Here is a 27,237-nt window from a genome sequence, read left to right as displayed (position 1 = left end):
TGTGGGAGAAATGTATCACATGCATTGAACGTCTACGTATGCAGGGTAATTTTGTTTCTCAAGTACTTCGTCTCATATTTTATTTTTACACTATTTATATATTTTATATAGTTTACCTTATCATCCATGTAAAAAAAATAAAAAAAAAAATAAAAAAATTGTATGATTTATAATACTTGAGCTCTGTCAAAAATAAAATAAAATAAAAATTAATACACTTGAGCTTACATACTTGTTTTTACTATTGTAATTTATATTCATCTACATACAAATCCATTATATATGTATGAGGCCTTGACTAGTGGTTAACAGACATAAAGTATTATCCGTGTACGATTAATCACAAGAATAAATTCATCCACCCCTATTTGTGATGGTGTGCCATTGTGGCTCGTTGATACAAAAATATTATATTATAATAAAATTACAAATCCATTACGTGCGAGAGTGAGGGATAGCTCAAGTTATTAGAGTTTTTCTCCCGATCCCAGGAGATTCTGGGATTGTTTCTCTTACCCCACCTTTGTGGCTCTCTAAACACCAAAGGACGTGCGACATTTGTTAGGAACTCTCCAACGAAAGGGTTGTGACACGGCCGTGTGATTATTTGTAGAAAAATATGTCTTCCAACTCTTTAACGCCGTATTTAGGTCAGCAATTTTCTTATCTAACCCAATACAACAATTGGCATGCATTGTACAAACCTTGTTAATATCTCTACTTGGTGAACAAAACCCACCAAAATAATTTGTGTCTAAAAACCTTATTTTCACTCCAAGTTCTCTTAAAGAAGGTTCATGTTTTACTTTGTTTAATGCATCTTGTTCATGTAAATTGGGATATTTGTGTCTTAAGGATACCCAATATTTGTAGAATTTGATCGTGCGATTGTTAGACCTTGCGAAAAGGAACCCAACGTTGGGAAAGTTGTTCAAATCAAATTGCCTGCCATTGAATCGATCACATGATGTTTGAAAGTCGGAATCAGGAGTAAAATGTGGGAATGGATCTCTAAACCATATAACATCTGTATCCTGCAATTTGAAATTTCAAGTCAATATTAAGATTTGTTAGATATAAATGGAAAAATTTAACTGTCAAACATTATGAAAAGCAAATACGACAATTAATAATAAATGTATTCCATAGAATAATGAAGACATGAAGTAGAAGGTTAAGTATGAAGAGATTTATTTAAGTTCGAGTATGTATTTTGTACAAGAAATTTTAATTATTTCGATTCTTTCTTGTTAAGAGAGACACGTCAATCCCTCCATATATCTTTTTAATACTCCATTTATACCATTATATGAGTAACTTTGTACAAAGTAGATTGTTTAATTTAATCAATTCAAGAAATATGAAGTATTAGAAAGATGGATTGTTTATATTCATTTTTATTTATTTATTAATTATGAAATCACTTACTCCAAAGTCTCATCTAAGGTGGTCCTATATCAAATAACACATTTGGCTTTCTTAATTAAATCAAGACCTAGAATGGAGTAAAACTTATTAATCTATCTATATCTATACTTCTATACTTTATTAGTATTTAAAAAGACAAACCACAAATTTTTCATATGACACATGACATCACAATTCACAAATCACTATTCACCCCATATGCCACATGTCATCTCTCTTAATATTTATGTTTAAGTCTTTATGTATTATACAACTTGCAAATTCAAGTAAGAAAATGAAGTGTTTCATTTCCACCATAATAAAATAATGTTTTAATTAATACACATTACATAAACATATAAATTATAATTAAAACACATTACATAAACATATAAATTATAATAAAAATTGTCTTTTCATCTCCTAGACTTTAAATATAATTTAAAATAATATGTCATTTTATATCCCACAATCTTCACGTGTATATATTTAACTAAATTCATTCATCTTCTTTCACGGTTCTACCCTCTCTCTTTTTTTCTTTTAAGTTTAGAAATGAAACAATCTTCCTACATATGAAAATAATTAGCCCAAGTAACAACTCGTGCATTGAACGGGCCAAAAAACTAGTTAGTAATTAAAAAGCTAGGCATCCATACATCTTCTTCAAGTATGTTTACCAATAGATGATTAATGTCAAACATATATATACATCAATAATAGCTATAATCTTCAATTTTATATGCAATATGTAACTATTATTATTAAAAGTTGATAGTTGAATTCATATTATACTCCTATATTGAGATGAATCTAACAAAACTGTATAACTGTATTCATATACTCCTATATTGGGATGAATAATCTAACAAAATTGTACATAGTTAATTAATCGATAATTAATTTTCCTCAAAAAAAAAAAAATTATAATTTTTTTTTTTAATATATTAGAAATCACAAGATAAAAGTCAAAGTAACATGTGAAAATTGTTGAAGTCCAGATGTGTCAACTAATAAAAATCATACTCCTTAAAAAGTACGAGTAAAAATTAGTTGGAGAGTTTCGTAAGGAGATAGATAGAATTACCGTAATAACGAAGTTATAACCCAAGGTCAAAATAGTTTGCAAGAAGGCTAGTCTTCTCCATATCATATCCAAATAGTTAGGAGTCATGAAGTTAGCTTGATGTGCCAATGTAGAAGATGCATTTGACTTTAGAAGATAGCAATGAGAGACTAGCGTCTGGCACCGAGTATAGGCGTTGTCGTCGACTGCTATAACCAGCAAATGATTGAGAAGGTAAGCTGTATTGTTACCAGTTCTGAAGCTCTCTAAGAAGATATCAAATATCGAGTTTGGTGCTGCCCACGCCTCGTTTAAGTATGTCAAGATCACTGTATTCTCCTTCGTCGATGCTGCCTTTAGAAGATTTCTTAGGTCATAGTACTCATCATGGACCTTAAAATTAAAATCCATATTATTAAACAAAATGTTAATTAGTAAGTTGTTGGTTGGTTGGTTGTCTTAATTTTCTTAAGACAATGACAGGTGTGTATTTCGAAGTTTTATTGTAATAAGTAATAACGCCAAATCAACAATGTTACTCGATCTTACAAGTATAGTTACAAAGAAGTGAAGTGTAGGTTTAAAAACAAAATCTATTTATTGATTTATATAATGTTATTATGTAATTGACCTAAAAATTACGGAGTATAAATAAAATTAAAGTTGGTTATATGACTTGTATAGTTGTATTATATCCTTCAACAATCTTAACATTTGGAAAAACCTATTCTAATGGCTTAATTAAAATTATATACTCAATTGATTCAATTGGCCTAAGAATATTGCCATATCTCATATTGCATCATTGAAATGAAAGTGCTTGTGTGTACGCAATAATAATCTACTTAATTGTATTTAATAATAAGCTAATAGAAGTTGTACGAGTAACATTATTTCATTAATTTTTTTATTTCGACATATAAACAATGTTATAGTTTATGTTTTGGACTAAAAAAATCAAAAATATAATATGGTTTTTTATTTTTTAAAATTAAGTAAACCCGAAAATACAAAATTAACAAAAAGAACAATCATGGGTTATCAAAATTAATATATTTCAATCACACAAGTATAATACGAAATTGCGAAGTAGTATATAAATATGATCTTTTAATTTGAAAAGTACTTGAATATAAACCTATGCCAAGTACGGTTTTTTTTTTTAAAAAAAAAATTTATTTTATTTTATTTTATTTTTTTAACATATGCATGATCACAATTCATATATGCAAGATTGCAAGGTCATATATAAGTTTAGTTAATAGAGTACTTTTAAGGTATAAAGTGTACAATATGTGAAAAATAATTACTATGTACGTACTTGGTCTACACCGAGAGTATAATTTGAATTAACAATCATGTGATAAAACTACTATATATCACTAAAATTGAATTAAAATGCAAAATTTAAAAGAAAGGGAGCGAGTGATTAAGAGATCGAGACTCACAACTGACGAAGATAAATTGAAACGATTGTAGGAAGGAGATAACCGGCCGAAGCTAGGTAGAAACTCTCCATAGTGGTGGCATGAAGAACAGTATAGGATGAAAAATGCAAGTGTTGAGATCAACACCGCGAATTTACTCGGCATGGCAAAATTGCAGGACATCATTGTTGATGATGAACTCGTCATGGCTACGAGTTTATATGCATGGAATGCGAGTCCCTCCAACCCTTAGCTTCTTTATAATCCAATCCTTAGAGTGTCAACTGATGACCCCTTTTTTTTTTAATTATAATTATTTTTTATAATGTTAGGATGACTTAAGATAGTTAAGTACCTTTCCTTCTTTACGTTATGAATTGACAAATGATTTATCTTAACGCACACATGCTTACTATTAAGACGTACACATATCTTGTTTAAGTCTTTAATAGTTTAATTACGATAATTAAAATATAAAAAGATCGATTTCATGACTTGGAAATTTTGTAGACCATATGTCTTAGATAAGAAAGACTTAACAATGGTTTGTTGTGAGATGTTAAGTTACTTTTGTAAGCTATATTATCAAGCTCTACAAATAAAAAGAAGCTATATATATCATCATGTACATGTGCATTCAGTGAACACATACCAACTAATTTGGTTGACCGAATTTATTGACATATAAAAGGAGCAATTTCGTACATATATGAGCTATATGTGCAATGTGCTTAATGTTAAAATCTTAGTGAGTGGTGTTTAAAATCTGAGATAAAATAGATATCATATACTTCCTCTGTTCTATTTTACTTGACCTGTTTCTTTTATCACGCTTGTCAATGCATAACTTTAACGGTCAATAACTTTAATTCTCCATAATTAAAAAATATAAAAGTTATATATTATGATAGTGCTTATTGAGACAATGCAAATTCAAAATGATCCAACATAAATATGTTTTTTCTTACATATTATTCACAAAACACGGTCAAAGGAGGGGTGGTGAATAGTGTATAAGTTAAAGCGGGTCAAGTAAAAAAGAACGGAGGAAGAAATACGCTTTTGTGCTGTACTACTTGTATAACAATCTTAGATTTCGATTATGTTCTCAAACATAGTTAAATAATTTATTTATTTAATTGAAAAATGGTTGAATAATTTGTAAATTGTATAATCTATTTTTTTGTCCACTCTAATCACTCCCTAATTGTAATCTTTCTTTTCCCGTACGTATATACATAAACACTTTAAAGTCAACGTTGTTATCACATGACCTGGAGAAACTAAGGCTATAATTAAGCACCGCCACCCATTAATCTCAATAAATTATTGGTTAAAGAACACTCTTACTTCTTCTGTCTCATTTTATTTGCCCCATCACAAATAAATGGATCAAACTTTCAAAACTTTGACCATAAATTCTCATTAGTCAACAAGAGATAATGAAGTCATAAACTCATAATGTGAGGTCTTGTATGTTAGATTTATCTCATTGTACATTGTTTTAATATCAGGTTTTTATAATCTTTTGCGCGTTTAGAAATAAAGTTATATACGTTTTAAAATATGTATTGAAGACCGTGAAAGTCAATTGAAGAAAAAAAAAAGGAAAAAGAAGGGATAGAGAAAGTACTAGCTTGTATCTTTCACTTCCAATCTCTAATTAGTAACTTAGTAGACATAGGAAGGAGAGATTAGCTAGGGCAAAAACGAAACATCTATGAATAGAATAAAACTTGAGAATTTTTAATTAAGATTGGTTTAATTACTTTATACAAAATAAATTACAATTTGGTTGTATTTAAGATTGGTTTAATTACTGTTGGATTTAGTGAGTGTATCCCAAATTCCATGAACCCACAATTTTAATGATGATTGCTTATGAGCATACTACAAGTTTTTTGGTTGACATTAGCATTATATGGTGAATATAATATTCATATATAATCTTTAGCAATAGAACAATAATGCAATAAATATAAGAAGTATTATCAAAGTAGTACAGAGCATATTCAAATGTGTCGTATGGTACACAAGAAGTAGAACAACGGATTAGACCCACCAATCAACGTCGGCATTTGAATCTCCAATGAGAAGATTGTTGTGTATAATTAGCCTCTTGGTATGAAGATAAATATCTCCTCCAGTCCTCAAGTGAAGTTTTTAGAGCAGCAATTTTGTTACTCAACCCAACACAACAAGTAGAATGCATGGTACAAACCTTGTTAAAATCTCTACTTGGTGTACAAAACCCGCCAAAGTAATCTGTATCCATAAACCGTATTTTCAACCCGATTAATTCAATAAATGGATCAAATTTTATCCTGTTGAAAACACTTTGTTCATGTTTTGTTGGATATAAGTATCTTTTAGATAACCAGTAGTCGTAGAATTTGATTGTACGATTGTTAGACCTCGCGAATTGAAACCCTACATTGGGGTAGTTGTTCATGTCGTATGGGTCACCGTTGTATGCATCACTTGATAATTGGATGTCTGAATCATCATCCGTGATTATATGTGGAAATGGATCTCGAAACCATAAAATATCAATATCCTGGAAAAAAAAAAAAAAAAAAAAAAAAAGATTTAGTATTTACTAGTATGATTAATTATATCATAACTCCTAGTTTGGTATGGTATGTACAGGATGAATGTGACAATGTGTCATATCTATCTAAAAGAAAAACACATGACATTTTATATATATTCTACGAATATTCCCTATATCCTTTATAAATTTCATAAAAAAATACGGAGTATAATATTATTACCGTAATAAGAAAGTTATAACCCAAGGTCATAATAGTTTTCGAGAAAGCTATCCTTCTCCATATCATATCCAAATAATTAGGAGTCAAGTAGTTAGCTTGATGAGCCAATGTCGATGATGGTGCGTTTGATCTAAGAAGATAGCAATGGGAGACTAGCGTCTGGCACCGAGTATAGGCGTTGTCGTCGACAGCTATAACCAGCAAATGGTTGAGAAGGTAAGCTGTATTGTTACCATTTCTGAAACTCTCTAGGAAGATATCAAACAATGAATTTGGTTCTGCCCATGCCTCGTTCAAATGTGCCAAGATTACTGTATTATCCTTCATTGATACCGCCTTTAGAAGATTTTTTAGCTCGTAGTACTCATCATCATGGACCTTAATTAATATTCAGATCATTATCAATGAAATATATATACAGCAACAATTAATGATAAAAAAAAAAAAACGTAATAAAATATGTAATAATGATAACGATATCTCCCTGATCCGTAGTAATAAGGTATATTATTTATTAATAATACTCTGTATTGGTTAACAATTGCTAATAAAGTAATAAATACTACAGTATATATAAAAATAATTAATAATTTATAATTATAAATAATAAATTATTTATAATTAATAATATAATTAATAATATTGAGGAATTTGGTGGATAATAAGAAAGAAAAAGTTGCATAGAGACATGTATACACTAGACATCTGTTTTAAACACTTAGACGTAACACATTGATACTAAGAATAGGTAGATTTAAAAAAAAAAAAATTGGAGGAAGTACGGGGATAAAAATATATGATGATTCCGATCCAATTCTAATTTATTTACTATTGATTAAGATATAGCAATATACTTTAAAAATAAAAAAAAATAAAAAATAAAAAAAAAAAAAAAAAGATACTGCAATATACGAATTTAAAAAATTAAAGTATATACGAAGTACAAACAACATACGGAGTATTATAAAACAAAGTAAATCAAAGCGCAAAATATAAAATAAAATAAAGAAGTATATCATAGCGCAAACTTAATTTTAAGCCTTCTTTCAAAAAAAATAATAATAATAATAATAATTTTAAGCACAAATCAAGAAGAAACTAATAAACACAAAAATCACTTACAAGTTCATTTCCAGGGATTAGTAAGGAAGATTCACTGGATCCTTCATAAAATGTAAATCGAGAAAAACTGAGGTACGAATCAAAATTGTGCAACATTAGACATAAAATTGTACAAATTGACAGTAACATTAGCACTACTACTGCTATTCTAACATAATTTGGTACTTTTTTTGAGTTACTGTTTTTATAATTATACTTCATTTTCGTTGTAATTGGGTTGTTCTTCCACTCTCAGTATTTTTTTTGTAAAAAAAAATTATTAGAGGTGAAGGGGTTATTAATACATTTATAACAATAGAATCTTCCTTACCCCCAAACAAAGATATTAAGAAAGGAATAAAAAATAAATACTAAAAGGAAACAAACTTTTTTGATCCTATACCTTTTGTTTTGCTGATTATATTACCTTTTAAGCAATATTTGTTGCTTATATGCCTCTAACGATGTAGCAATCGTGACAAAGAGGTCATCAGATCAAATCTCATCCACATTTCTTATTAAGTTGAATGTATAGTGTTGGGTGTTAAAAGCCCCATATAGGGGTGTCAACTTTGGGGGGTGAATAGAGTATATAAATTAGGCCTTGAATCATTATTTTTAAGTCTTTGGTTGAGTTAGTCTTTTAACAAGACAGATAATATGATAATTGATAAATATATACTCGTTCTATCTCATAATGTATAACGAAGTGAACTAACACAGTTTGATATACTTCAATTCGTTGTTATTTATATAACATAGTAACAAAATAAGTCCAAAAGAACAAGGCTATAAAGCTAGATGTGTTCCATAAGTATTCTTAGATAGTCTGAGCCATAATAGACTAGTCAAGTGGCCAGCCTAGCTTTACAATAATGCTTAGTTAAGAATACCTTCAAAACATCAACCCATTTTTTCAATTCAATTAAAAGTGTATATTGCATAATGTATTTGAATTACTATGAAACACTATTACATTAATTAAAATGGATATTGTAAACCATAAAAATTCAAACCTGCAATCTACAAATAAAGAGGTAAAAAAATATACGGGAACAATTATTTCATTGATAAATTGTGGTGAACAACTCTTGTAGATCTCTTGACTTCTCTCTTCAAAGGGTTAGGGTACAATGTTTGGTCGTAGGGAGGAGATCTAGATGAGGTCTTCGTGACTTGTTCCATTTGAGCCTAACTAAACCCTAGAAATGACCCTCTTTATATATTTTTTTTAATATATTATCTCCTTATTTACATATATTTGACGCCTAATAATCAACAAAATTTCGGTGTCAATAGATACTACCTCTTTTTTTTCGTTAGTTTTAATTGCACCATTTACATGTAATTTTAAGATGGTTTCAAAATTTAACATGAATTTGGTCTGTTTCAATGTTGTACACCTATATATAAGCCTGGCATAAATTCCACCTAAATCGATCTCTAAGATATCATTCAATTCAATGCAAGATATAGAAAAAATATATTTCTATGTAACAAGCTTATTAATTATAATTACTCCGACTATAACGTACACCTGAATGTATATAACATTCATCTACGTACAAATACATTATATGTGACATTCTTTAGGAACACTCCAATGAAAAGGTTGTGACGGCCGTGAGATTAATATCTGTAGAATGATAAGCCTTCCAATTCTCTAATGTAGTTTTTAGGTCAGCTTTTTTGCTATCTAACCCAACACAACAATTAGCATGCATGGTACAAACCTTGTTAAAATCATTACTTGGTGAACAAAACCCACTAAAATAATTTGTGTCTAAAAACCTTATTTTAACTCCAAGTTCTCTGAAAGAAGGTTGATGTTTTACTTGATTAAATGCATCTTGTTCATGTAAATTGGGATATTTGTGCCTTAAGGATATCCAAAACTCATAGAATTTGATCGTGCGATTGTTAGACCTTGCAAAAAGGAACCCAACGTTGGGAAGGTTGTTCAAGTCATATTCATCTCCACGGTTCCAATCACATGAAACTTGGATGTCTGAATTATTATCAGTCATTATATGCGGAAGTGGATCTCGAAACCACACAATATCACTATCCTGTAAAACAAAAAATATATATTCAATATTAAGTACTATAGATAGGTTTATTTTGTCAAAGCACGAACGCGGTAATAATAATGTGTCATTTTTGTAAAACATAATATTTAATTTCCTCTTTCACTTTTACTCAAATTGTTGCAACTAAAAGTGTTATTGCAGGGGTAAAACTGTTAAAGTAAATGGAAAAAGTAGTTATGATTATTACCGTAATAATGAAGTTATAACCCAAGGTCAAAATAGTTTGCAAGAAGGCCACTCTTCTCCATATCAAATCCAAATAACTAGGAGTCATGAAGTTAGCTTGATGAGCCAATGTCAATGATTCATTTGATCTAAGGAGATAGCAATGGGAGACTAGCGTCTGGCACCGAGTATAGGCGTTGTCGTCGATAGCTACAACCAGCAAATGGTTGAGAAGGTAAGCTGTATTGTTGCCTATTCTGAAACTCTCTAAAAAGATTTCAAATACTGAGTCTGGTGCTGCCCATGCCTCGTTCAAATATGCCAAGATCACTGTGTTATCCTTCATTGATACTGCCTTTAGAAGAATTCTTAGCTCATAGTACTCATCATGGACCTTAATTAAAATTTGATCAAACCATTATTAATGAAATACATAATACATAAGAACAATTAATGGATGAAATTGAACAATGATCATAACAATGAGGATGCCCAATTTCTCATGGTGAGAAACAAATTTTATTCAATTGAAAAAGTTATTGATTTACTCACGAAAATGCCCCATGAAAAACAAACTATGAAAAACAGAAATAATGCATTGAACATGTGTGTATTCATTTTATTTGATTGTTTTGCTATCTCATATCGATCTACCTTTTTCTTAAACGAATTATTCACTTATTCTTTGGTTTATCAACTAATAACTTACACTCATATATATTTTTACTTAGTTCTAAGAGGAAAAAAAAGTCTTATTACCTTAAGTATTTACCTCTTGATCTCTAGCTTACACCAATTCTTCTTATTTTTCTTTGTTTTAGTAATCTTTAGTAAGTGCATGAATTAAAATGGAAAAATCAAAATAGAGGCATGTTATGCAACTGTTCTATTGAATAAAAATAATTTTAGTGAATTTAGACTAATGTTAATTTTAAAAAATAATTGATTAAATTAATAAATTTATTCTCAAGCTTATATTAATGACCAAAAATATATTTTGCTTGATAATAATAATAATAATAATAATAATAATAATAATAATAATAATAATAATAATAATAATAATAATAATAATAATAATAATAATAATAATAATTTGGATTATTATTGTTAGTTTTTTAAAAAATATATTTTGATAATAGAAAGACATATACGTCTTCTACAAATGAAATATAACTTTAACAAATACATTAAATAGAATCAGATAATGGTTTCCTAAGAATGAGGGATAGCTGCGCTCAAGTGGTTAGAGTTTTCCTCCCGATTCCAGAAGATCTTGGAATCGATTCTCACCACCGCTCATGTGGCTCTCTAAACACCATAAAAAACAGATAATGGTTTCCTTCATCAAATGTACTCCCTTGATTGTTATTATTATTTGATTTATTTCCAATAATTTACATTTGTTGATCAAGATTATAAAATATTTTTTTAATAAATTAAATTAATTTTAGTTATAATACTATGTATAAGATACATGCCTATTTAATTTAAATAAAATTTAACCCAGAAAGTTTGGGGAGCGACCATTTGCACCAATTTATGATACTTATCTAACTAGGCTACTGAATACAAATTAAAATATACATATACATCATACAATATAATATATCATCGCGCAAAATTAATATCAAATACGTACAAATTAAACAAAGAAGAAATTAGACACAAATATCAATCACTTACGAGTTCACTTTCAAATGGTGGTATGAATGGTTCATCGTCGTAACCCTCAATGTATATAAATTGGCTAATATTGATGTACGGAGCATAAGTGTACAACATCAGAAATGAAATTGTACATATTGAGAATAACATCACTACTTTTAATATTCTAACACAATTTTTTGAATAATTGGTATTATTCATTTGTGTTGCAATTGGGTTATTGCTCTTCATACTAGTAGAAATGTATTGTAAAGGGAACATATACATATATACCAATGTAATCCCCTAGTAAAATTAAAATAATGAGAAAGGAAACAAAGAAAACAAATTTATATGATCCTAACCCTTTTTTGATCATTTTCCTTTGCAGTAATATATATTTGTTACTTAATATTAATGGGAAGATAATATGTGAGTTTTAACACTTGGCGTTTCTCTAGCTTGGACTGGTTTTTTTTTTTTTTATTATTATTTTTTTTTTTTTTTTTTTTTTTTTTTTTTTTTGATAACGTGGATTGTTGGTTGAAAGAAAAATATTTGAGTGTACGTGGTCCTTTCAATTATGCCTTGAGCGAGATCAAAGAAGATTGGTGAATGGAAATCAAAGAAGATTGATGAAGGTTTCATTTGATATGAACATATCTATCTCTCGATTTACATCTGATTTGAGAAGATTCAAGTTTTTAATTTTTGCTACACTTTATTTTAGCTAAACTTAAATTATTTTTACTAAAATGAAACTATATTTACTAAATATAATGATGAGCATTTAAAGTGAACATGGCCTAACACGGGTCATAAACCCATTTAGATTAGAAAAAACAAATTAAACTATGACTATTTTAGGTCCGGTTCTGTTCACCGTATTTCCACTTATTTCAGGGTTAATAAGTTCAGATAAGTTCAGATAAGATAAGTTCAGATAAGTTTAGATAAGATAAGTTCAGATAAGTTGTGATAAGGGTTAACCAGGGCTATCCAATTTTAATTTATAACTAAAATAAATTCTAATAAGGGTTAATAATTTCAGATTAGTTAAGATAAGATCAGATAAGTAAAAATCAAGTGAATAGAACGCACCCTAAGTAGATCTTTGAAAAAGAAAATTTTCTAGCGTTTGTGTTTGAGCGATTAATCTCCGTTGCATTTCTTGAATTCAAATAATACTAGTATCCAGTTTCTTCTTCTCGTGATTTGCTATTTTTATAAGTTGAAGAACGTAAACAGGGCCTAAGAAAATTTAACTGTCAATTGTTCTATTGTTGGTTGAGTCAAATTATTCAATTACTTCTATTATAAGCCACCTTATTGATTATATAATTTGATGGGCGCCTAAAATAACTAATAGTATACTTTACTTATATAGAGAGAGAGATAATTGTTTTTGGAATCTAAAACATGTGTCACGTACATTTAAATTCATTGTATACAACTGATGAAGTGGTGCAAATGACTAATGACATAACATATTTTGATATCACCAATTCACCATGATTAAATAAATCTCTATTACTTTGAACAACTATAAGTTTATAACTACAACTCATCTATCATCTTGTTACAATTGTAAGATTCAAGAAGTTAAAAAAAAAAAATTATACACTACAAGAAATAGGTCATTTTGCGACGGAAACCTTGCAACGGACTACAATTCCGTCGCAAAAAGGGTTAATTTGCGAGGGAATAAATTCCGTCGCAACTTTGCGACGGAAACAAACTTTTGCGACGGAAATTCCGTCGCAAAGTTTGCGACGGAATTTATTCCCTCGCAAAAGTTTGTTTGCGACGGAAATAATCGTCGCAAAACAATATTAAAAAAAAAATTTAAAAAAAACATTTTGCGACGGATTCTGCGACGGAAATTCCGTCGCAAAAAGTTTTTAAATTTTTTTAAAAAAAACTGAAGTTTCGCTGAAGGAGAGAGAAAAAGAAAACGAAGAACAAAAAGAGGAAAGCGTAGAGAGAGATAGAGGAAAGCGTAGAGAGAGAAAGAAAATCCGGCCACTTCACCGCCGCTGTCGCCACCGGAACGACCGGAATCCGGCCACTCACACCTACTAACGCCCACCCCCTCCGTTCACTCCCACTCACGCGCACTCACGCCCACCCACGCCACCCCCTCCGTTCAAGCCCACTCACGCCCCTCCGTTCGCCGGCGGTGTGCAGCCACCACACCACCCTCCTTCCGGCAGCCGGATTTCCGCCACAACACCCTCAAATCCCGGTGAGTATTCCACTATCCCCCTTTGTTTTTGTTTTCAATTTAATTTTAATGTAAACCCTAACTTTTTCTAATTATGTTTTTTAATTTAATTTGTAACTAAATTTTATTATTTAATTACTTGTGTTTAGTGTAGTGTAGTTTAATTTATATTGCAATGTTAGAATTAGTTTAATTTTTAAGATATATTGCAATGTTAGAATTAGTTTAATGTATGTTAGTTTAGTTTAAAATATATGTTAGATTAGTTTATAATGTATGTTATTTTAGTTTAAAATATATGTTAGTTAGTTTATAATGTATGTTAGTTTAGTTTAAAATATATGTTAGATTAGTTTAAAATATATGTTAGATTAGTTTAAAATATATGTTAATTTAAAAATACATGTTAGTGTATGTATGTTTATTTGAATGTGGGTAATTGTGTGTTAATTATATGTGTTTCATCACTTGCTTTAAACTTGTTTAAATTAAACAATTATGGTATGTATGTTAATTATATATGTTCACTAAGATTTGAAAGCATTTGCATCTTCTTATTCCTAGATAACAAATGTGAGAAATAGGCAAGTTAGAACCAAAAACGCCCCATTTTCACCCAATTTTCCTAGTTTTAGGACCTAGTGAACCTATATTGCCACTTATGAACTATTTCAAGCCTCGAACTCAAGTAACTATGTTATTTAGGTGTATTATGGTCAAAAATAAGCTCATTTGATAACAAATGTGAGAAATAGGCAAGTTAGAACCAAAAACGCCCCATTTTCGCCCATTTTTTCTAGTTTTAGGACCTAGTGAACCTATATTGCCACTTATAAACAATTTCAAGCCTCAAACTCAAGTAACTATGTTAGTTAGGTGTATTAAGGTCAAAAATAGGTTCATTAGATAACAAATGTGAGAAATAGACAAGTTAGAACCAAAAACGCCCCATTTTCACCCAATTTTCCTAGTTTTAGGACCTAGTGAACCTATATTGCCACTTATGAACTATATCAAGCCTCAAACTATTGGTTCTCATTCTTTATTTTTATTTCTGCATTGTATATCCTTTGTTTGTTACAGGAGGCGTACCAACACAGACAGGAGGAATCAAGAACCCAGGGTTCCCAACTGTCTGAAAATGAAATTTTCTTTGAGGCGGCTGGTGGTCGTAATAAGAAGGGTCGTGTTAGAGGTCTTGGTGTTGGTGCTGACTTGTACTACGGCACATCTAGGGGACGAGGATCGGGTTCTTCCAGCCAATACGTACCGTCGGTCATAACTCAAATGCAGGAAAACTTCCACAAGGAGTTGAATGAGAGGGTGGAAGCAATTGAGAGCCAGATCGATAGCCGTGTGGCGGAACAGCTCGATGCTCGAGTGGAGGCTCGAGTGGCAGAACGGATGGCTGAAATCGAGAGGAAGAACAAGGAGTTCTTAGAGGAGTTAGCCAGTAGATTTACAGGATTGACCACTCCTTTCACTTGTTCTACGATTCAGCCTCAGATTCGAGACCTTAGGAACGACCCGGGTGGTGGTGGTGGTGGTGGTGCAGGCCAAGGACAGCCAGCTTGTGTTTAGTTAGGTGTCATTTTTCGATTTTTGTATATGGATGAAATTGTAGTTTAAAAAATTATATCATGTACCGTACTTGGTAGTTACGGCTACGTGTTGTATATATTTGAATTATGTTAGGGCGTGGACTTTTTGACTGAAATTATTTTAAATGCACGTATTTTATTAAACAGGATTGCATGAATACAGGTTCCAGGAAAACAAAACAAAATACAAAAAAATTAAACAGGATTGCAGGAATACAGGTTCCAGGAAAAAAAAACAAAATACAAAAAAAAAAAAAATTAAAATTACAATAACTTTGCGACGGAATGTAATTCCGTCGCAAAATGGAGTATTTTGCGACGGAAAAACTTCATTTTCCGACGGAATTACATTCCGTCGCAAAATTTGTGACGGACTATTCCGTCGCAAAAGAATCCATTTTGCGACGGAAATACATTCCGTCGCAAAATTTGTGACGGAATATTCCGTCGCAAAATGATTCCTCTTGCTACGGAATTTTCGTCGCAAATGTTGTTTTCAGCTACAACTACCTTTCCGTCGCAAAATCCGTCGCAATTCGTTTTGCGACGGATATTCCGTCACAAAAGGACTGTTTGCTACGAAAGTTTGAGCGACGCCATGCCTGTGACGGAAATCCGTCGCAAAGTCACTTTGCGACGGAATTTTGCCAGTTTGCGACGAATTATTTCCGTCGCAAAACGGCCCTTTTCTTGTTGTGATAATTGATACAATAATTCACCTACTTCACTCTTCTGGAGGAAGAATAAAAGAAAAACATGTACACGAACCTATAATCAAATTCAAGGCTATAAAAATAACCCAATTAGTCAACATGGAAATACATCACATATGGCATTTATGTGGGACCCTCCAATTAGCAGGTTGACGTGTCGTATGATTATTGGACAAATAATTCTTCCAAACCTTAAGTATAGTTTTAAGGTCAGCTATTTTGTTATCTAATCCAATGCAACAATTAGCATGCATTGTGCAAACCTTATTAAAATCTCTACTTCTTTCGCAAAACCCACCAAAATAAGTTGTATCCATGAACCTTAGTTTTACTCCTAGTTGTCTTACAAAATCACCACTTTTTATCTTGTTAAAAACATCTTGTTCATGCAAACGAGGGTATGTGTGTCTCGAGGATACCCAAAAATCGTAGAATTTGATGGTACGATTGTTAGACCTTACGAAAACAAATCCATTGTTGGGAGCGTTGCTTATGTTGAATTCATTGCCGTTGAAGTGATCACACGAGGTTTGAAAGTCTGAATCAGGTGTAAAATGTGGGAATGGATCTCTGAACCACATAACATCGGTATCCTGTAAAAAGAAAACAAAATTAATATGACATGAATTGCTATATGCATGTAACATTTATTGTGCAACATCTATATATTTTTCAATCTATTGAAAATTGTCACTTGCATGCGCACTTAGAAGCACACCAATAAAACAAACACGTGTGCACAAACCACGTATAGTTAATTGGGATCGCAATATTCTACCAAAATTGCATATATGTTTAATGTGTAGATTAGAATAATTACCGTGAAAACAAAGTTGTAACCCAAGCTTAAAATAGTTCGCAAGAAAGCGAGTCTTCCCCACATCATATCCAAATAGATAGGAGTCATAAACCTAGCTTCATGAGCCATTGTAGATGACTCATTAGTCTTGAGATAGTAACAATGGAGTTGTCCCAACTCATGACATCGAAAATACGCCTTTTCGTCGACTGCTACAACAACCAAATGATTGAGAAGATAGGCTGTATTATTTCCATTTCTAAAACTCTCTAAGAAAAGATCAAATATGGAGTTTGGTTCTGCCCATGCATCATTCAATGTTGTCAATATCACTGTTTTCTCCTTTGTTGAAGCCGCCTCTAGAACCTTCCTTAACTCATAATACTCATCTTTGACCTACATGTATGAATTAAAGGTATGATTATAAAAATAAGTCCATAGTTTTACTACAATTATCAACGTTTGTTGTCAAAATATGTGTGTTTACTTTTCAAATATTGTGAATATAAGTATATCGATCCAATGTTCTAAAGTATTTTATTTTAGTCATATGCAAAGTAATTCATCATACGTATGATACATTGGACCGGTCATTAAATTACATATTATGAAATGCACAAGTTTAATAGTATGATAACCAATGTTTAACATAATTTAAATATATTGTACCGTCTTTAAAATTTCAGATATTGATTTTTAACGATAAAAATTAAGGATGTGTTCTATTCACTGATTTTCACTATCTGAACTTATTAAAACTTATCTGATATTATCTGAATTTATATTAATCTATCTGATCTTATCCGAACTTATTAGCCCTTTAGTTATAAATTAAACTTGAGTAGTCCTAATTAACCTTATCACAACTTATCTGAATTTATTTTTCCTAAACTTATCTTATCTGAACTTATTGATACTTATCTTAACTTATTTAATGGGGAACGACTCTAAGTTAAACAAACTCAATTCTAAAATAAGCTTAAATTTTGAAAACCGAGCAATAGAGACTAAGGGTAGAAACTCACCACGGCATAATTATCATCACCATAGAAAGAAGAAGATAAGCGCCCCAAACTTGGTACAAACTGCCCATTTTTGTCGCTTGAAGAATAATACAAGACCAAAAATGCAATTCCAAGCGTCGAAAATACCAATAAACTCTTCAAAATCCTAGCAAAATCTAAAGGCTTTGTTGATGATGATGAATAATCATCAATCTTCACGGCCACCGTCGTCGTCGTAATCTCTCCCATGATTGGGCTACGCTCATCACTAATCTTCCCCTCCTCCATAACTCTTCTTGTACGTAATAAAAACCACACTAATACAATTTTATGCTTTCACTAGATGGTTGATTAACCAACACATAACCCTGCCTTGGTTTAAATAAATAAAGTTTTGAGTTAATTAATTATAAGAAGATAATAAGCTAAGAAAAAATATCAATAAAGGGAATCATGCACTAAAAACATGCCAAAGCATATGGAATATTTGAGAGAGGATAAACAAAATTCAAAGTAACGTTAAATATTATGTGTACTTAATATATATAGTATAGTTTGTACTGTAGGTGTATATGAAAAGGTCAAGTCTAGCTAAAATATTGCTGGTCATATTGGACCAGTTTTAGTTCTACAATATTGAACACGTCATTTTAATAGTTTCCTGATAAATTCTTTTGTTTTTCCTAGTAGCCTTTGCAATATGATTTTTTTAGTCGACTCTTATAGTTGTCATTAAAAAAAATTCTATAAATATATATGGGACCTAGGGCATGTTCACATTTACTGATCTGAAGAGAGGGAATTAGGAGTTGAAATAAACTGAAAAAAAATTAATTAAATGTGAATAGACCCCTAAAAAATAAATTTTTGAAAAAAGTATTGTTTTATTAATGATTCTTATAATTTAATTAATTTCATTATATATATTGTATTGGTTCATATCCTCAGTAATTTTAAATTTTAAAGTATTTTATTGGTTTATGAATTATGACGGCGTAATTTGATATACAATGAAGGATTCATGTATAACTGAAACGATAACAACATCAAACTCTTTTTTCTTGTGTGTGAATTAAACCAAATAGTAATGTCGGTATTGGTAGTGTACTTAATTTCTCATCAAACTTTAGGAGAAAATCCAATTTATTATACAAATGTTATATAATTGATGAGAGAAAAGCGTATTATGCAAAAGGTATGAAGATGAGATCAGATTATAGTTACAAAGTAGTAAAAAATTGAGATAAAATTATATTTACAAAGTATAATTTACATCATTCACACCAATCACACACACACGCTCTTTAGAAAATTTTTTATCATCATATATGATTTATCATGTATATACTTTCAATAAGTAGTTTTTTTATATCACCTTCAAGACTTTAATCGTACATTAGGTGATTACTGATTAGGTATGAGAGGGAAAAGGTTAAACGATAAATTGTTTTGAAAGAGAGAGTATATAAAAGTGATGGGGATCGGATGACAATGAAAAGAAAAGTGTGAAGAAGTGCGCATTGAAAAGGAAACTTGAAATGTAAATTTCTTTGAAAATATATAAAAGAGTGAAGTTAATTTTAATGATTATATGTTTGGAAATATTAATATATATGGTCATACTCTTACGTTGATATTTTGGGGGTATTATTGATAGCCCTAAAATTTCTTTTATGGGGTCCATCATCCATGGTATGCTTATTCCTTTTTGCTATCTTAGTCGATTATTCATAAATGACACATCAATTTATTTTGCAACTTGGAGTATGACTACAATGCAGTCGGTAGGTAGTGCTATTTCTAATTTTCTAGGCCTACCTCTTGCTATTATGGCTATTTAGTGTTGGAATACGATGCAGATCCATATCTATCACTCTTACACAACTTGCACAAGTTTTTTACCCGATATATCAAACTTTTAAAGAAAAATAATGTTACTTAGGAAAACCAAAGTTAGACTTAGGATTGAAATCCAGGATCGATTTATATATGTGTACGTAAGAGCACCATCTCGACCAAAAGGTTAGGCTAGCTGATGGTTGAACCTCAGGAATATGTTTTATACTTTATCTCGCCCCCTCATATAATTAAGAGCTCTTTGGCCTTGAAATGTGGATACATCATGAGCCCTTCGCATACCCTGCACGATATATATATTCCACTTGAAAGTGGGGGGTGGATGAGATTTGAACCCGCAACTTTTATGACACGCTAACTCTGATACCATGTTAAAGGATCAATTTAACCAAAAACTTAAGCTTATGATTGAGGCTTTAGAATATTTTTTACTACGCATACTCTATCATTATGATAGTAGGATTGAAAAAGACATAAGACAAGGATAAAGAATATAGATTATAGAGCATTCCACCTAGTCACTAAAATTAGCTTCTAAGTATACATAGATAGACATGTTTTTCTTATGAACATTCAAACTTACCAAAACAGGTATTAAAGAATTTCCGTCATACATTATTATCCATAGTCATTCGTCAATATAATAGACCCTTTGCTTGTTCTATTTTGTCATTCTATGCGTGTATGCCATTATTTGACTATATATATGCCTTGTACAATACTCCATAAATAATAAACATAATTAAAACTATATATAGAACATAAAGGTTCAAATAACATACAAAAACAAAATTCTTCCTAGTTTGGATTTTTCTTGTGAGTTTATCATCACCGTTCAAATAGACAGAACTTTCAAAGACAGAATGAGTAGTATTCGCTAATTGAAATCCAAAGCAACAATTAATAAATATGTAAAATAAAATAAAATAAAATAAAAACTCACCATAATAAAGTAGTCTTTTCCCTTGATTCTTTCATCTGCCTGAGTTTATATATTTATTTGAATATTTGATAATGGTTGTTTGGGCTCTAAGTTCTAGTATGGTAAAATATATACAATCTAGAAAGGATAAAATATTTTGGAAAATATTTTTGTAGAAAATATGATTCTTTTTTAGTTGCCAAACGCCAATAATAGAGTATCTATATGATTCATTTTATCTGTATTATTAGTATTATTATTCAGCAACTTGCATGAATAAATGACTACAAATTAAATAATTACCACACGTTCCTCCAATCAGTATACTGTATACCAGTAGATCAGCAGAATTTCTTTGACTATTATTCGTAAGTATGTAGTCACTACTTTGTTAATGGGATTTCTAATTCCTTGATTGATTGCATTCGTTGTTTCAAATCATAGATAATCTTATTCTTATCAAGGGTTTTGATTCTAAGTGAGTGAGAGAGAGGAGGGAGAGAGAGTAGTGAGAGTACGTCACCACTCACCAACTAGCTAGTGTAATGTATTGCGTATAATGTCCATGGACATAACACGTAAGGTAACCTCTTAATGACCCTGTTCTTTTGAGCTTCTGACAAAACAAAGCAAAATAGGTGCATGTCAACAAAATAAAGTAACTAATTTATACTCCGTAAAGTATAGTAGACCACAACAGTCAAAAGAACAGGGTCTACCCGACTCAAGGCCATCTATGAGGGCGTGTAAAGTGATCGACATAGGGTCCTCAATTAATTCATAAGGGTCTCAAAATTAGACATATAATGATAATTGTGTGTTTATTAATAACATTAACACATTGTTCTATCTATTTTTTTGCTTTAGGTACTTTTAATTTTATTAAAAGTATTTATTTATATTAACAGCATTGACACATTATTGTTCTATCTATATCTACATTTTTATAAGTATGAAGCAATGCATGATAGGATTATACTCACTCTGCTTTTTTAAGTACCATTTTGATTTTTTGCATTATAAATTCACAAAATTTTCTTTGTTTAGTCTTAGGGCCTGTTTTCATTGACTGAACTTAGGGTTTGTTCACATTTACTTAATTTCAGTTCAGTTCAGTTCAGTTCAGCTCCAATCAATTCAGTTCAGTCCAACTCCTAATTTCCCTCTCTTATGAAATATTCATTTCACCTCAATTCGGTTCAGCACCAAACAACTCAGTTTAGTTTAGTTCAGTAAATGTGAACAGACCCTCAGCTGAACTGAACTGAACTGAACTTATTAGAGCTGAACTGAACTGAAATGAATATTTTATAAGAGAAGGAAATTAGGTACTAAACTAAACAAAACTGAACAAAATTTATTAGAGCTGAACTGAACTGAACTGAAGATAATCGTATGAGAACATACCCTTAGTGATACATATACATAAGAAGAAAAAAAAATAGTCATGTACTCATATGGTCATTTGTTGAATCACCCTAATATACAATTTTCAAATATAAAGTTTAAATTCTTATAATTTATATTAATTTATAATTTTACATAATGCTAGTCAATGTTCTACAATAACATACGTACGTCTCCAGTCAAATTAATTAAGTTACTTAGGGCATGTTCACATTTACTGAACTGAGCTGATTTGAATGGAACTTAATTGATTGGAGCTGAACTGAACTGAACTGATTGGAGCTGAACTAAACTGAACTGAAATGAATATTTTATGAGAGAGGGAAATTAAGAGCTGAACTGAACTGAACTAATTGGAGCTGAACTGAACTAAATTGAAATGATTGGAGCTGAATTGAATTGAACTAAACCAAAATTAAGTAAATGTGAACATGCCCTTATACTCCGTATAACTGTATATAATAAATATAGAGAGTATTTAAAAAATTAGCACGGGCCTCCAACATATTTTGGACGCGGTCTAGCCCTACCAACCAGTAGTATACGCTAAACTAGAATGTGACCTGTAGGTCAAGTTCTCCTAGTCCCCCTAGATATTGACTCTAGTTATTTGACCCTAGTGTGGAAATTTATAAGTTGATTTTTTAAAAAAAATAGCATTACAAACAAAATATTAGGACCACATGAAATAGTGATGGATTTGTTAGATGATTAAAGTTAATTCCTTAACTCATAGAGTGGAAATGAATAAAAATAAATAAATAGATAAAAAAAAAAGGGTAACTTTATTTGTTAAAGGAAGCCTAATGATTATTTTGAATTGTCTATTTAATTTATACAACAAGTATATAAATATAGACAAAACAAGCAAATTATTCATTTAATTAATAACAACTACAAATACTAAACTCTCACCTTAACAAAAGTTCTTGAAGTCAATTCCAATGTGTTAACATCTAAAAGTTAATTGAAGAATATCACATATGACATTGATTTGGAACCCTCCAATTAGTAGGGATCGAATGATTTGAGGACATGTAATTCTTCCAAACCTCAAGTGTAGTGTTTAGGTCAGCTATTTTCCTATCCAACCCAGTACAACAATTAGCATGCATTGTGCAAACCTTGTTGAAATCTCTGCTCATTTGGCAAAACCCACCAAAATAATTTGTATCTAAAAACCTAAATTTCACCCCAAGCTTTCTCACGTATGTACCGTTTTTAATCTTACTGAAAACATCTTGCTCGTGTAGTGTAGGAGGATATGCGTGTCTTGAAGAAACCCAAAATTTGTACAATTTGATTGTGCGAGTGTTAGATCTTACGAAAAGAAAACCGTTGTTTGAAGGGTTTTGTATGTCGAATTGCCTGCCATTGAATCGATCACATGAGGTCTGGAAGTCTGAATCTGGGGTGAAATGTGGAAATGGATTTCGAAACCACATAATATCTGTATCCTGTGATATAAACAGTATAAATTATAATTACTTAATTAAATGTGATTGATCCAACAAAAGAGTTTAAAGTGCTACATAAAAATTGTTATTCATTAATTTATTTTGGACTATATATAAGCAACTAAGCAAATTGTTCATTTTGAGTTTTTCAGTTTTCTCTTTATCAGTTTTTGGTTTTTTTCATTTTTTTCAGTTTTTTTTCATTTTTTTTTTAAAACTACAATTTAGATTTTTTTTTTAAACATAACAAAATGTTCTTACGACATACATATGAGAATGAAAATAAAAAATTTAAAAAAAAATTAATAAGTAAAGAGTAAAAATTAGTTTTTGAACAACGAAATTCAATTTTATTTGTATTAAATCAAATTTAATAATATTGTTTAAATTCCAATACATAGTTACATACCCAAGAGGCCAAGATAATACCCTTCACGAGAATAGTCCTTAAGTACTAACCTCAAGAGCCTTCAAAAAAAAAGTACTAACCTCAAGAACGAATAATAATAATAATAATAATAATAATAATAATAATAATAATAATAATAATAATAATAATAATAATAATAATAATAATAATAATAATAATAATAATAATAATAATAATAATAATAGAGGAGTGGGGGCCCAGATTGTATCTCGGCTTTCCTATTGTAGGTTGTATGACTTTTGTTTTTGAGATATAATAATAATAATTATTATAATAATAATAAAAACAACAAAAAAAAATAATATTAATAATAATATTATTATTATTATAGGACGACGAGTATAATATATTTAATGATATATTATACGATTCTGAAATTCAATAATTCTAATAAAGTGTGAGAAGATTGTTCGTAATTTCCCCCATATTTTACTTTTTTTTTAAAAAAAAGTCTTATGAAGTTTCTGTCAAAAGAATTTCGTAATAAAGTTGACTTTTTAGAATTACTCCGTATTTGCATACCACGCTACTATACATTGGTTTCTTGCTTTCTTATCAGAATACGTAAAATGTTAATAATACAAAGAGTTAATATTTGAAAGAAAATACTTACCGTGAAAATAAAGTTGTAACCCAAGCTTAAAATAGTTTTCAAAAAATCAAGTCTTTCCCACATTATCTCCAAATACATAGGGGTCATGAACCCTGCCTCATTAGCCATCTCAGACGATTGCTTACTCTTAAGAAAATAACAATGGCAGATCAATTTCCGGCATCGATTATACGCCTTCTCATCCATGGCTATGGCTAGCAAATGATCGAGTAGCGGGGCAGTATTATTTCCAATTTTGAAACTCTCTAAGAAGATATCAAACATGGAGTTTGGTGCTACCCATGCCTCGTTCAAAGATGTTAAGATTACTGTTTTGTCCTTTGTTGAAGCCGCTTCTAGAACCTTCCTCAACTCATAATACTCATCTATAACCTTCATTTACAACAAGTCCATAGCTTTAAAATTAATTCAAGTCACGAGTTTACTTTTAATTAAGTTTTAACCTACATCAAATAAAATGTATTATAAATTTTACCATACAATATAACATTGAATGTGTTCATTACATTATCAAAATAGTCAATGTTATTGAATTGACTAGTTAAATATATCTAACTTTGTAGATTAACTTCATATAATAAATTGACTCTATATATTTCTAGATAAAAGCTAATGAGCATCCCCGAGGCGTTAGATAAGAGAATTAAAAGTGGAAATATTATTGTAAAACTAACATTAATTACACCAAACGACTCGTGATTTTATCATGCATTCCTAACTTAATACTGTTGTACTATTTTAACTAATAAAATTATTATTCCTTATCTAACGTTTCCGGACGCTCGTTAAGTAATAAGATCCATATTTCTATAACTATATTAATCTCCTTTTAATTTTAACATAATATTGCCGGGAATAATTTTACTACATACTAGGAATTAAATATTTTGCTATATTATTTTAACGAGGGCATTTTGTGAAAAACTACATTATAAAGCACTTTTTTTTGCGAAAAAAACTACCTAATAAAAAAATGTTGTAAGAAACTACCTTATAAAAGGGTAAATGTTGTAAGAGACTACCATTTGTCGGAAAGTCACCGTTGACTTTCGTTTTTCGACATTGACCACATCACTAGCCAATTACATGACTTTTAATTCACCCTTTCCCTCCTTTTTTCTTATAAGATAGTTTTTTCACAAAATGTCCTTTTAACAAAGAACTAGAAAACAATAAAAATCCAAGTAAAAGAAAAACAAAACAAAAACAAAACAAAACAAAACAAAGAGCTCACCGTGCCATTGATATCATATTGTGTAAAAGAGAAGCGCCCCAAACTTGGTAAAAACTGCCCATAATTGTTACTTGAAGAATAGAACAAAACAAGAAATGCAACTCCAAACGTCGAAAAAACCACTAAACTCGTTAAAACTCTTCCAAAAACAAATGGCAATGTTCGTAATGAATAATTATAATTCATAGTCGTCGTAATTACTCCCACAAATGGACTGCCCTCGTCGCTTTTTTCCTCCATAAATCTCCTTGCATCAAGTATATATAAAACCAGTAGTTTAATTTGCTTAGCTAAACAATGCGATTAATTAGAATATATCACATAATTAATATGTTTATAAATGGTTTATTTGAGTAAATTATACGAAGTAGAAGCTAGCTAGGTAGGAAATAAAGTTGAGATTAAGTTGATGAACATATATATTCTAATGTAGGAGGGGCTTCAATATTTTACAATGTAACGTCAAATGTATGAACAATATACAGATCTTAGCTGTATGTGAAATGGTCAATTATAAAATATTGGTAGCCACTTGTGATCCAGTACGAGTTTTAATTTAGTCTTAAATTAAATCGATTTATAGACAAATTTAATTGTTCAAATGTATAAATAATGTGTGGAAGAATATAATATACTCGTTTTATACAAGGTATATTCTTCTTGTATGCAACTTATTCCCTCCATTCTTTTTTATTTTTCAAACCAAGAGAATATAACCTTGGTTCTTTTTTTAGTTTGATCATCTAACATTTATAGAATTTTGCTTACCTTGTAAATTGTAATATATGGGATATATGCAGTGCACAAAAAATGTGTGAATGGATTATGCAGTCGACCGGTCGTGCATTGTTAGAATCATCATTATTCTTTCATGTTGTATTTAAGTGATTAATTACTTTAATGTTTGAATAATGACAACTTACCTAGTAATTGATACAACATTAGATAAACTAACTCAATTAGCAAAATGATAGAGTAACTTATTTAAAAAAAGATCATTTTGATCTTGTATATCATAACAAAAAGTAATTTAAGTCATAATCAAGTAGCTAATTAATAATAAGTTGCTACCTAGCTATTAGCCATGATGTATGATCAAATTCCGCCTACATTAATTTGTACCCTGTGTGGTTCTCACTGCATCAAACAATATATCAGATGCGTGCACATGAGATTGATTTTGTATTCATTTTTTTATTTTGCTAATTTACTCATTATTGATTTGTTTTGCAAGTAGCAATAAACTAGTGATATTTAATCTAGAAATCTAGATCATTAGCTACTTAGCTAGGGTTCCGG

The 27,237-nt window shown here is 30.2% G+C and overlaps 2 protein-coding genes and 2 pseudogenes across 3 annotated transcripts; all 4 read right to left on the bottom strand.

Annotated features, from left to right (window-relative positions):
* Positions 1–5,965: 5,965 nt before the first annotated feature.
* Positions 5,966–7,997, bottom strand: LOC145589067 (uncharacterized protein At4g15970-like). Its single transcript, XM_081645633.1, has 4 exons — positions 7,993–7,997; positions 7,797–7,863; positions 6,675–7,052; positions 5,966–6,457 (listed from the first exon to the last, which is right to left on the bottom strand). The coding sequence occupies exons 1-4, from the start codon at positions 7,995–7,997 to the stop codon at positions 5,966–5,968; spliced, it is 942 nt and encodes a 313-aa protein (XP_081501759.1).
* Positions 7,998–9,348: 1,351 nt separating this feature from the next.
* LOC145589066 (uncharacterized protein At4g15970 pseudogene) lies at positions 9,349–10,636 on the bottom strand (annotated as a pseudogene).
* Positions 10,637–16,183: 5,547 nt separating this feature from the next.
* LOC145588066 (uncharacterized protein At4g15970-like) lies at positions 16,184–20,985 on the bottom strand. 2 transcript variants are annotated; one of them, XM_081644713.1, is made up of 4 exons: positions 20,819–20,985; positions 18,040–18,390; positions 17,036–17,410; positions 16,184–16,808 (listed from the first exon to the last, which is right to left on the bottom strand). In XM_081644713.1, exons 2-4 carry the CDS (start codon positions 18,304–18,306, stop codon positions 16,326–16,328), a joined length of 1,125 nt encoding a protein of 374 aa, XP_081500839.1. In that variant the 5' UTR covers positions 18,307–18,390; positions 20,819–20,985; the 3' UTR covers positions 16,184–16,325. The 2 variants fall into 2 exon arrangements, with proteins under 2 accessions (XP_081500839.1, XP_081500840.1); XM_081644714.1 differs by having other exon boundaries at positions 18,040–18,386.
* A 2,196-nt stretch (positions 20,986–23,181) lies between these two features.
* LOC145589064 (uncharacterized protein At4g15970 pseudogene) lies at positions 23,182–26,178 on the bottom strand (annotated as a pseudogene).
* Between the last annotated feature and the right edge of the window lie 1,059 nt (positions 26,179–27,237).

Source organism: Chenopodium album, chromosome 17 (assembly GCF_948465745.1).
Source record: "Chenopodium album chromosome 17, dcCheAlbu1.1, whole genome shotgun sequence".
Classification (NCBI taxonomy): Eukaryota; Viridiplantae; Streptophyta; class Magnoliopsida; order Caryophyllales; family Amaranthaceae; genus Chenopodium; species Chenopodium album.
This window is presented reverse-complemented; position numbering and strand designations above follow the sequence as displayed.